This window comes from Chionomys nivalis, chromosome 15 (assembly GCF_950005125.1).
Source record: "Chionomys nivalis chromosome 15, mChiNiv1.1, whole genome shotgun sequence".
Lineage (NCBI taxonomy): Eukaryota > Metazoa > Chordata > Mammalia > Rodentia > Cricetidae > Chionomys > Chionomys nivalis.
In genome coordinates, this window is record NC_080100.1 from 28,301,084 (window position 1) to 28,314,390 (window position 13,307).

Sequence of the window (13,307 nt, forward strand, 5' to 3'; positions counted from 1 at the left end):
TTAAAGCCACTGTGTGGGTGCTAGGAATCGATCCCAGGTCCTCTGTAAGCGCCGCCAGTGCTCTTAATCACTGAGTCACCACTCCAGACCCCTAGAATTTAATTTTGTTATGTTGTAGGGTCGTGATGCTCAACCTTCCTAATGCTGCGACCCTTTCATACAATTCCTCATGTTGTGGTGACCCCCCAACTATAAGACGATTTTCGTTGCTACTTCATAACTGTATTTTTTGGTAGCTATGAATTGTTTCAATGGTGTTGGGGACCCCCGTGAAAGGACCATTCAACCCCAGGGCATTGTGACCAGCACACTGAGAACCACTGTTGGAGGGCTGGGGTGGAGGCGTGGCTGGTGAAGTGCTTGTTGTACAAGTACGAAGACGTGAGTTTGACCCCCAAAACCTGTGTGGAAAAGCGTGGTACTGTACATGCTTGTGATCTTAGCACTGCAGAGGGGGAGACAGGCAGATCCTGGGAGGAATAGATTCCCCAGTGAACTCCAGGAAAGTGAGAAGCCCTGTTTCAAAGAACAAGGTGGAAAGGCACATGAGAAAGGACACATTGTCCTCTGACCTACGGACACATTGTCCTCTGACCTACGCACACAAGCAAACACGCACACAGGCGTGTGTGCACGCTCACACACACAGAGTTTTATGTTGTCTAGTAAGAAAAGAATAATGAGATGTGTTCCCAGAAAGTTCCTAGGTGTAATGTAAAACAAACTGAGGCTTTTCTGTGAGTTTACATATTTTATGTTTCTTTCCAGTGAACACCACTGGATTGTAACTTTTCTGACAGCAGAAAAATCACGTCTCCCTTTTTGGTTTCTTCATTTCTTCAGTGCTCCCAATACACAGTGTTGCCAGAATGAAAAGTTTTTTTTTTTTTTTTTTAGCAGAGTTGAATTAGGGAGTTGAGAGACTCAAGTCTGAAGTCTAAACTTGCTGCTTACTGCTCTTCCCATGGATAAATCATGTAAACCCCAGAAGCTTTTCTTCCCCCTTTATAAAGTGAGGGTAATGGTTCTCTTCTCCCGTGGCTGTCATGAGAATGTTACTGTATATATAATTAAGGCATAGCTCATGGTACAATGACATGGATTGGCTATTTTGTAGCATTTAAACACTTTTAGTGTTTTAAAATCTAACAACCCCATTTAAGTTCAGGTGCTTTTGTATATTTGTGTATACTATCAAATCCAACTTGTATATATGGTATAATTATAATTTAAAGTATGTAGTGTATTTACATTCCTACTGGATAGGAAAAATATTTTGAAGTGCTAACAGAAGAGTTCATATCTACTGTTGACTGTCTGAATTTACATTTTAGAGAATCACCTTCCACAAGAGAGGTCTTCGCTGTGCCGACAGACTGAAGTTTTTAATAACCTCTTTTCTTTCCTCTGATCAGATCATGTACCTGGGCTCAGGCCTGTGCTGTGTTGGCGCCCTGGGCGGCCTCTCCACTCAGGGGACAGCTCGACTTGGCAATGCTTTGGGCATGATTGGGGTTGCAGGAGGCCTGGCAGCCACACTTGGAGGTCTGAAGCCAGATCCACAACTGTTAGCTCAGATGTCTGGCGCGATGGCCATGGGTGGTACCATAGGTAAGCGCTGGGGGACATCTGCTTTGAGATGCATTCACGTCCTTCTTATAGCTGAAGAAAGTTAGACTCAGAGATTTAAAATTAAAAACTCTTTAATATTGGGAATATGTTTTGAAGACTGCATGGGTTAGGAAGATTGCTTCTTGGATAAATACCACATAGCTTATTTTTATTCAAATTTTTATTCAAATACCGATGTTTTAAAACATGGGAAAGTGTCCCAACTGAGCTAAAGAGTGGGATTAAAAACTATCCCATGTGGTATGGAGTTCTTATTTTCCCTTACTGACTATGTCCACCTACTGCTTACAGGATGGGGGAATTGGGACTCTTATGTATGTAGGCTCATCTTTTGTTCTGCTGATTATAGACAGCAGTAGACTCTGTTCATAAATGCTGAACACTCAAATAACACGTGAATGGGAGAACAACCACTGTTTTAATTTTCTCTAGTAGTATGCTGGAACTCTTGTCAGATTTTCAGAATTTTGTGAACTGGTTTTTAAAATAAAGCCATTATTAAAAATTAAATAGGGGCTGGAGAGACAGCTCAGTGGTTAAGAGCACCAGCTGTTCTCCCAGAGAACTGGGTTCAGTTCCCAGCATCCACATGGTGGCTCACAGCCATCTTTAACAACAGTTTCAGGGAACCAGCTACCTCATCTGCCCTCCAAAGGTACTAGGCACTCACACAATGTATAGACATACATGCAGGTAAAACACTCATATACATAAAGAAAAAATAAGTAAAAAATAAAATAAACTTAAAATACTTCAGAAACAAAGGTACCACTAATACAGTATACCCCTTTGTAATTGATGTACTAGACTTTTTAATGATGCTCTTGAGGTTATTTATGTTGGCTTACAGTAGAGACACTATGTAACAGCAGGCTGTTATAATTTCTTCCCCATTTCCTGTTTGATGACATGGCATTGGCAGGTTAAAATTATACTTGGCGAAAGTATTGACAAAATACAAATCCATTGTTTTTTGTCCAGACCTAACAAAATGATAGAAAAATTTAATATAACTTAAGTTTAAAATGTGACTATGGCGTTTACATTGTGATTAGCACAAGAATAAGCAAATATTCTTTCTGTGTTTGATAACTGTTACCATCTTTAGTGAAGAAGTCTCCCACGTGTTTGTTACAGGAGCAAAGTTTTCTCTTGCATCTTATGTTTCATACCCCAAACAGAAGTTTTTCTAGAATTACTCTTTTAAATGTAAAGAAAATGTTTTGATATGTATGTGGGAAGTGTGCTTATGAGTTGAAAATTCTAGGTTTGCTACAGGTATAAGAGCTTGGCAGAATCAAGGCAGTCATACTATGAAAGTCAATAACTTTAGAACTTGGGATAAAGAAGGCTGCATATGCTGGGGCATCAGAGCCACTGCAGTGGTCAAGATGCTGCTCTTCCAGAGGACCTCAGTTCACTCCCAGCACCCATGTTAAGCACCTCACAACGATCTGTAACTCCAGGTCCAGGGTATCCGATGCTCTCCCTACACAGAACACACAGCTAAGTCCCTACACAGAACACACAGATAGACACACACACACACACACACACACACACACACACACACTTGCATATTTTATTACTTGAAGGTTGTGCACTTACCTTTATATAATCTCGTACGTGCATCCTCCCCTTCTTGTGAGCTGTCTGGTCAATCTTTGCCAGCAGAGCATTAGCTTTAGGTTGCCTTCCATACTTCCTCAGGAAAGCTGGTCCTTTTGTGCCAATAAAGAAGGAAAATGGTTGCACTGTAGGCTCATGGTAGTAAACTGCTTACAGATGACCTTAAGCAAGTATCCCGATCCCACTACTTCTGTTTACCTCCTGCAGCTGTGAAAATCCTTCATAACTAGAGGGTTTATTACCCAGAGTTTTTCTTCAGTTTTGGCCTTAGTTCCACTTACCCGAACACCCAAGCTTAATTTTCTTTCTTCAAAATTCCATCTGTTAATTATATGCGCAGGCGTAGGCATTGCCTGTAGAGGAGAGAGCCTGGAATATTCACTCGGTGGGAGACCCTAGGGGGACTTCACTGGAGCTTCATGTGACCTCACAAGCTTTCGTCCAGGGCAGTCTTTTGAGTTTGCGAGGAGCAGAGTTGACACTGTTATTTGATATTGGTTAGGCGAGGTGAAATAAGGAGGTATTTTGACATGATGTGTAGACAGCGGTGGTTTTCCTCTACACTTAGTCCATGCTAAGAACCAGGAAACGCTCATCTGCCACCGTGATGCCAAACCCCGTCCTTCAGGTTGCCGTTCTCCGAATGTCTGTCAGATTTAAATTCCTCCCTGGCTTTGGTGTCCCGACAGGCTTGGCGATTGCGAAGCGCATCCAGATTTCCGACTTGCCTCAGCTGGTCGCTGCTTTCCACAGTTTAGTGGGCTTGGCAGCAGTGCTTACTTGTATGGCTGAGTACATTGTAGAATATCCACATTTTGCAATGGACGCAACATCAAATTTCACCAAGATTGTGGCCTACCTTGGCACTTACATCGGTGGAGTCACGTTCAGTGGGTCTCTTATTGCCTATGGAAAATTACAGGGTAAGTGATTTGACATAACTTTGAGGTAAATATTCATCATTTAGGGCCAGGGTGTCCGTGAGTTTGTATAGCGCTCAGACACATGTAAAAGATTTTCCCTCAAAAAGATAATACATTTTAATTCTTAGGAGCTCTAAGCTTTCATAGAGCCACTTCTTTTGCACACAGCTAATAGTAGAAATTAGTACACAGATGTTTGTAGACACTAAGGGATATTTCTTAATACATATGATCAAAATAGCACCTCTCTGGCCTTTGCTTAGGGATGTCTATATATTTTCTGCAGAAATGAACTTGTGTTTCCTAGAGTAGAGAGATTCTTATTATCCAGTAAGTTTGGTTAATGGAACTCATTCTGAAAAACAACACGTCTTAAGCACTCTGCCAAGGCAAATTTTACTATTGCGATGTTGAATCACGAAAATGGAAGCAGAAGGAAAAATCCAGAGAGCCTCTGTGCAGCGCGGTCACAAACAAGTCCCTGGAGAAAGTCGTTTGTGATGTAAAAATATGGTTTTTGCCTCTGAATAATAAAGTTATTAAATGGGGAAACTTCCATGAAACTTAAAAAAAAAATCACAAATGAACTTCAAGTCTCGCCCATTCTTGTCTCAGGCTTTTTCTTTAGAAATAGCTAACGGGGTTCTTCTCCCTTGGGCCCAGTTGATAGCGTTGGACATGCTAATGTTCCAGAACTCCGTATTGGAGTTGTAAGTAAACAAAACCACACTTAATAACTTCTGTGTTGGTCATACAGGAAAAAAATCAATTTTTAAGATTCCATGACAGAGTAAAGAAATTATGTTGTCAAAATAGGGAAACGAACAGTTAAGTTGAAACATATTTTCTTGTCTCTGCTAATGTGTGTTACATGTAGAGCTTTTAACATGTCTTATGTTTCATATCTGGTGCTATAAAGTGATGTCTGAAGTACTACATTATTATTCTGATATTAAGTTTTGGTAACTTAGGATTAAGTGACGTATGGGGTTTCCCACGGCACACTCTGGGTTCTTAGTAACCTCTGCTTCGGCCCAGGTATTCTGAAGTCAGCTCCTCTGCTGCTCCCTGGAAGGCACGCGCTCAATGCAGGCTTGCTGGCTGCTAGTGCGGGTGGACTCATCCCATTTATGGCCGACCCCAGCTTTACCACTGGCATTACCTGTCTGGGCTCCGTGTCTGCCCTTTCTACTATCATGGTAAGTTGCTGGAGATGGAGAAGCAAATACTTGGAGGAGAGTCAGGGATATATTGTTAGACCACAATCTGATCACGTTTCCGTCTCTTCAAGATCCCCTAATAGTTCATGCCCGTCATTTTAGAATATAGAAAGTTTTAAAAGTATGAGAAGAAAATTATGTTCCCTTTACTGGCAATTTGAAGTTGTCACATCCGACACCTTTAGTGCTCTGAAATTTTCGTTGTGCTGTGCTGGTGAACGGGAATTTTAAAAGCCAAGGACTTCAACTCTGTTTTAACACCTACCATATCACAAGTTTTACAAATAGTGCTTCCGAGTTTGTATAATGTGTGTAAGGCGGCCACAGCTTGTAAGTTGCTCTCACGTTCCCTGGAAGATGTGATGTGGGATCCAATAATTATGTATGTTGAGTTACAGTTAATAAATCCAGTGTATTCACTGGCAGAGTTCATCCGTCCATGCGTTTTCTCTCCCTTTCTTGTGTGTTTTTTGCATCTAATGTATTGAGATAAACAGAGATTCTGTCTTTGTTACAGTTTGGCATTTTATTAGTAGAGGATGCTATTACATGAGATTCTTTCAAATTCCTCTAGTCTGGCTATACTTTGTAGATGGCCTTTACGTTATAAGTTGAGAAAATATTCATAGCACCTAGTAAGGCTGTCTTGTGATTTCTTATTAAATACCGACTCTGTGATTCAGAAACACGAGCGCCGTGGTGTACAAATGGGACTTTTTCACGAGTGATCATAGAGTTAGGGCATGGATCGGCACACACACTTTAGAACAAGAAAAGGGACTTGAAATTCTGTCTTTGTGTCTTTCAAAATCCAGTTTTCTTCTGTCTTATCTGGTGGTGATTTTTTGTTTTATTTTAAATAAAATCAAATAGTTCTTATATTTTTAATTTAATCAAGCACAAGTTTTCTTTTTTTATATTTATTTATTTATTATGGATACAATATTCTGTTTGCATATATGCCTGCTAGAAGAGGGCACCAGACTTCATTACAGATGGTTGTGAGCCACCATGTGGTTGCTGGGAATCGAACTCGGGTCCTTTGGAAGAGCATGCAATGCTCTTAACTGCCGAGTCATCTCTCCAGCCCCTCAAGCACAAGTTTTCAAAAGTTCCTGTCATCAAACCTATAATATAGAAATTAAAATTTTAAAGAATTGCTATTTTTGAGAAATGATGAATATATTTGAGAGGAACTTATTGCCAGTATGAAAATGTCCCCATAGCACAAAGGATATTTTCAATTGCCTTTGGCTTATATATCCTCATAGAAACAAAACACAAAAATGGAGGGGTTTATGGAATGAATAGTAAAAAGTCTGCTCCCCCTAGGCCTTTTGCTTTCTTGTATTTAATAACTTTGAATTGCATCATGAACATTGTTAATGATTTTTTTAGACACATTGGATTCTGTTGTATTCATGTAGAGTTATCAATAACTACTCACAATTTAATTTACATTTTTTTTGTATTACTTTTGTTTTGGGGCAGCTAATTTGGTTAGACTGAAGTTTCATATTCTGACAGTGTCTGAAACCTGTCAAGAGCTGGGACATGAACCTGGTATCATTTAATTTTCCCTAGTGGAGACTCCTTTCCAGTTTCTGCCAATTTTTATCACTACTTCTGTGTGGGGAGTTTGGGGGTGGTGGTGACAGATGTTCATGGTTGCTATGTCTATGAGAGAGTTGGTCATATGGCAGACTTGGCCATCACCAGAAGCAGAACTTCTTCGGAAATGTGTTAGTTAGACAATTGGAGTGATTACGAAAATGTTGAATGTTAGAGAATTGATTGTGTACATTCACTTGGGACTTTGCTTTGGTTTTCTCGCTAGGGTGTGACGCTGACAGCCGCTATTGGGGGCGCTGACATGCCTGTTGTCATCACCGTGCTGAACAGCTACTCAGGCTGGGCCTTGTGTGCCGAGGGCTTCCTGCTCAACAACAACCTGCTGACCATCGTGGGAGCGCTTATCGGCTCCTCTGGTGCCATCTTGTCATACATCATGTGTGTGGTAAGAGACGCATGTGGAAGAGGATGGAAATGATCTCCCGGAGGCATGGATGTGCTTGACCCTTATTCTGTTTACAGTAAAAATAAATCTATTGGTTTTAATTATTTTCAGCAGAAATATGAAGATTTTCAGAGCAAATTTCTGAGACTGATTTAAAGATATTCAACTACAAAGACTTAGGAAAACTTAAAGTCAAACCCTTTGAATACTTTTCTCTGCCTGGAGGGAAATACATAATATTTACTTTTGGTTATTTTTACCATTCTTTTTGTTTGTATAGTATTGTGTATTCACTCGTCTGACCTTATTGTATTTTTCAATTCTCTTTTTCCCTCTGTAGACAGGTTCCTGGTACAGAGCCCTGGCTGGCCTTGAGCTTGAGATCCTCCTGCCTCAGTCTCCCAAGTGCAAGGATTGCAGGAATTTGTGATAACACGCTGTGCCTAGCTTTCACTTAAGTTTTAAAATGTTACAAGCTACCTAGACTTGCCTTTTTAATCACGAAAGATGCCTTTAAAATATATTTAAGGGGCTTTATAGTAATTTATCATATGGTCATACAAAGTTAATTAAATTTTCTCCAGTACTTCCTTCACAACTTAGGTTATTTGATTTTTATTTATGTAGTACATCTTTGACATCTTTCATGTGTTTTATTGTTTGAAAATTTCATCTATCTGTCTGTCTGTCTGTCTGTCTGTCTACCTATCTCTCCTTTATCTCCCTATCTCTCTGTGTTTTGGTCAAATCCAACCCCCCTTTTGGGTATGGTAACATATGCCTTTAATCCAACTTCTTGGGAGAAGGCAGAGGTAGGCAGATCTCACTTTGAGACCGGTCTGGCCAGGGTTATACAGTGAGACCTTGTCTCAAAATGAAACAATAATCCATCCCCCTTTTCCTTCTCCCCTTCATGTCCCCCTCACCTCCAACCACTGTTCCTTCTGAACTTCATATGCTTTTTTCCCTCTTGTGACCAAATCCTCTTAATATACATGGTGTAGGATAACATGCCAGAGCATGGGTAGACTCTCTGGGACCACATTTCCCCCCTGAGGCCCTGAGTTCCTCAGCTAGGGGTGGGGCTTCATGACTCCCTCACACATCCAATCATTTTCACTCCCAAGACACAGTTCTTAGAAATAATGTACTCACTGTTAGAGACTTTTTTTTTTTTTTTTTTTTTTTTAAATTTCACATGTTTCTAGACAGCTTGTTCTGACCACGCTCCTCCTGGTTATCTATTAAAATGCTTATCATGAAGGTTTATGGTCAATGTGATTTTTTTTTAAAGAAACCAGAACAGAAAAGTAGCTACATAAATACTTCCCACCTTCCTCTTTTTCCCAATTAATTCTCTCCTTGATAGTAAAAGGTATCTTTTTATAGTTAACTATAAATTTGACAAGAAATAACTTGCTTAAATTATAGTTATTATTTTCTACAGAATAGTTTTGGATTGCTGTTGAAGCCCATTTGCATTGCTTTATAACAAACAAGCTTTAAAAAAAAAACACCAAACTTGTATTTTTTTTCAATGTCTATATCTATACCAAGTCTATGTAAGGTATAATTCTAAATATTTAAATTAAAAAAAAGGTCCCTTCCTGGGTTCAATTCCCAGCACCCACATGGCAGCTTATAGTAGACCCTAACTCCGTATCCAGGGGATCTGACACTCTCACACAGACATACATGCAGGCAACATATTAATGCACATAAAATAAAAATAAATACATCATTAAAAGAAAGATCATTTAAAAAAACCTACCCCAAGGCTTACAAAGACATCTTGGGTTTACAGATAACCTTAATGTGTATCACCTTAATAATATATTTAGGACAATTTTATACCTCTGGCTTAATTAAATTTTAACAAAAAAGATTATTTATGTGCTGTGGGTGTTTTGTCTGCACGTATGTCAGTGTGCCACTTTCATGTCTGGTACCTGCAGAGGCCAGACAAGGGCTGGAATTGAAGTGACATGGTTGTAAGCCATGTGCTTGGACTCAAATCTGGGTCCCTCTGGAAGAGCAACCAGTGCCCTTAACTGCTAAGCCATTACTCCAGCCGCTTATTTTTTTAAAATTTACTATTTTTGAGAATTTTATACATGAACACTATATCTATGTCACTCTCACAGTTCCGTCCCCTCTCCAACTTCTCCCATGCCCTCCCCCCAACTTCAGATCTTTTCTTCTGTAGTGTAGGTATGCATATGTATAGCTAGCATACTGAGTCTCCTTAGTGTTGCACTTAGGATTCCTTGGAGGAACTGGATTCGCTCTTTCTCAGTAGCCATTGACTCCCTGTAGCTCTCCACCGAGGGCGGGAGCTTGTGGAACTTCCCCCAGCCACATTGGCTCTCAACTTGTGATGTTATTATGCCAGTCTTGTTCAGGAGACCGTCTCTCTGAGCTCTCACAGGTGGCTTCCTCTTGTCACGTCTAGGGGACTGTCCAGCAGCGGGCCCATCCTCTTCCAATGTCATTCTCAAGTGCCATCCTCTGGCTGTTACAATGTTTCCGTCTCCTCCTCCTCTGTTTCCCTGAGTCTTAGGTGTGCTGTCTGCACTACACATATCATTTGGGGTTGGGCACCCCTCCGTCACTTAGTCTCTGTGTCTCGGCTACTTGTGGATCTCTGTAATCGTCTCCATGTGTTACACAAAAGAGCTTTTGGGGTGCAAGGTGAGAGCTACACTTATGTTGCTTTTTTGGTTACATCGGGTTACAGAATACCTTCATTTTAACATTTCAGCATTACTTGCCTTGAGAAATATCAGCTTAATTAAAATACTGAAGTTACCTTTTTGTAATAAAAGTATTTTTGTGTTTTTGCTCATCTTGTAAAACACAGGGCTCGGCAGACAGGTTTAAGGCAGCCTGACTATTATGCTTGTAGCAGTTCCCAAGTAGTTTGGAAGATTTGGGATGTGGAAATTTTATATCCTGTTGAGAACTTAACTTCCAGGCTCTGTGGTGTTTTAGTTACAAGTACCTATAAGGGAAAGTTGCATTTAGTTCTTTAGAAATAGAGTTTCCTTCAAAAGTGGGCTTCTAAACTGTCTTACTGTGTTTCAGTTGGAAAATTCAAGTGAACAGCAGGGGGCAGCAGATCTTCACAATTACTTTAAAGGCCATTTGTCAGAAAAACGAGAAATCAAATTGCAAGATTTGAGTTATTTTATCTTTTTTTTCCTGATTGTTTTAGACAGAATATTACCACACAGCTAAGACTGCCTCAAGTTAGGATCCACCTGCATCAGTCTCCTGAGTGCTGGGATTATAGGCATGTGTCACCGCGCCTGACAAAAGACGTGAATTCTGTCAGTGCTAGTGGCCTTTCAGTACAGGAGGATGGGGGAAGGACTTAAAGGAAGCTCTTGAGAGGGTATCCTGAGTACCCTTCCCGTTTTCACCCGTGTTTCTCTCATTGTTTTCTTTAGATTATTATTGTTATTATGGTTATCATTATTTTAGCAGTTTATTCCCCAAGTTTCTAAACTGTGTCACTTACTTCTTGCCTTCTCCTCCCTGTCCAGTCTCTTTGCTTTATGGTCACAGTTGTACAGTAACTTCCCCAGTAACTCGGATGTAGTAACTATGGTAATCCAGGAAAAGGTGCCGGTCACACACAGGCTCTTCTGTGTGCTCGTGGGAAATGATCTCCTCTTTCTCCCTTTGTTGTGTCCTTTCACGCTTTGGATGTTTTTCTAGTCCTTGTACCTTTTCTCTTTTCACTGCCTCAGTTGGACCCTAAGACATGAAGTGTTCTGGTTTTGTGAAGAACAGCTGGAGGGGAGGTGGTAAAAGAAGAGAAACTAAATGTTTTAGGGAAGGAAACACATTTTAAGAATTCAAATAACCTCCTGTTTTAGTTAGGGTTCTGTTGCTGCCATAAAACACCCATGACTAAAAGCAGCTTGGGGAGGAAAGGGTTTGTTTTGCTTACACGTCCACGTCACAGTCCATCTCTGAGGGAGTTCAGGACAGGAACTCAGGGCAGGAGCTGATGCAGAGGCCATGGAGGGAAACTACTTACTGGCTTGCTCCTGATGGCTTGCTCAGTCTGCTTTGTTATGGCGCCCAGGACCACCAGCCCTAGGGTAGCACCACCCAGAGTGAGCTGGGCCCTCCCACACCAATTGTCATCATCATCATCATCATCAAAAAAAAAAAAAAATGCACCACTGACCAGTCTCGTGGGGGCATTCTCTCAATCAAGATTCCCTCTTTCAAAATGACTCTTGCTTAAATCAAGCTAACACAAAACTAATCAGCACACACCCTATGAATCAAAGCGTTTTGTGTGATGAATACTTCATGGGGAGAAAAAAACCTCAAAAGCCATTTAAAATCTATTCTAATGGTTGTAGTCAATTCATTACAGCACTTAAAAGCTTACAGTTATTAATCTATTACTTTTTTCTTTTTTTGGTTTTCCGAGACAGGGTTTCTCTGTGGTTTTGGAGCCTGTCCTGGAACTAGCTCTTGTAGACCAGGCTGGTCTCGAACTCACAGAGATCCGCCTGCCTCTGCCTCCTGAGTGCTGGGATTAAAGGCGTGCGCCACCACCGCCCAGCCGTCTATTACTTTTTTGAAAGACAGAGCCCTATATAAAAAGTTAATAAAAGAATTTAAAATTTTCAATGAAACCACATCAGAAAAAAAAAGTCCAGCGTTGTCCATACAACAATACAACAATAACTAGGCCAGGGACAACCTTACAGAGACATCCAGGGAGGTCTAGCAATACGAAAGAGCAGAGAAGGAATGTGGAAAAGAGCCACACTTTAATAAATAACGGAAATTTCAAAGATGATGGATAAGGGGATAAAAAAACGTTTGATGTTTTGAGATCTTATACTAATATGTTCTTATAGCTTTCTGGTATCAAAAATATACGAGATCAGATTAATATTATTATTAATAATAATTGTGTGTGTGTGTTTTCATCTGGATTTAAGGACAGCTAAAGCCTTAATTAAAAAGACTACTCCAAGGCCAGGTGTGGTAGGGCACGCCTTTGATCTCAGCACACGGGAGGCAGAGGCAGGTAGATTTCTGTGAGTTTTGGCTACTGTGGTCTATATAGTGAGTACTAAGCCAGCCAAGGCTACACAGTTTAAGAACAAACCAACAAAATCCAAAAAACCTCCTACGAGAGAAGCATAGCAGCACACATTTGAGAAGCCGAAGTAGGAAGATCATTGAGTTTTGCAGGCAGCTGGGGATTCCATGGAGACCTCAAGGTCAGTTTGTACCTGTGAAGATCCTGTTTCAGAGAGAAGGTTATAGAAGTACAAAATATAGGGAATTTGGTTGGGTAGAAAAGGTTAAGGGAAAATAAAATGACATAAATCCTATTCATCATTTAACTATTAACATTTGATATTCTAATTCCAGATCGTCGTGTTCATGCTCATCCTCTTTTTAATGTATTATGTTATTCTAATATTTAATTTTATAACAAATACATTTTATGCATCTACACATTAGTATGTAAATATGGCTCTATCATTATATATCCAAACTCGTAGTACGAAATGTCTCGAACTTTGTTATGGTTGCGGTGTTCCTCTATGCATCAGTACAGAGAAATGGCCCGAGGGCGTGGGGCCTTTTTGTTGGCTTCTGCTACTGATGAGAGGATCCAGGGAACCTTCACAGCCCAAGCTCTTATTGGTGATGGGCATTGTGCACTTCCACTGCTCCCTGCACTCCCAGACACAATGACAGCCCAGTGAGAAATAAATAAAAAACAAATTGAAAACAAGTCTGCCATATCTTAAGGCATTAAAAGTAGATTTTTTTTATTCTCCCTAAATTTCTCTTGTAGCTGTCATTTTCCTTCTAGTGTCCCGGATTTGTTAAAGGGCATTA

General features: G+C 40.3%; 1 protein-coding gene across 4 annotated transcripts in view; it reads left to right on the forward strand.

The window, feature by feature from the left end:
• Nnt (nicotinamide nucleotide transhydrogenase) overlaps positions 1 to 13,307 on the forward strand; it is an 87,446-nt gene that overhangs the window by 47,262 nt on the left and 26,877 nt on the right. For all 4 annotated transcript variants that reach the window (XM_057789984.1, XM_057789981.1, XM_057789983.1 and 1 more), the window contains exons 14-17: positions 1,416 to 1,611; positions 3,951 to 4,184; positions 5,223 to 5,383; positions 7,242 to 7,421. In XM_057789984.1, coding sequence (XP_057645967.1) covers positions 1,416 to 1,611; positions 3,951 to 4,184; positions 5,223 to 5,383; positions 7,242 to 7,421 — 771 coding nt within the window. The remainder of the gene's footprint in view (positions 1 to 1,415; positions 1,612 to 3,950; positions 4,185 to 5,222; positions 5,384 to 7,241; positions 7,422 to 13,307) is intronic.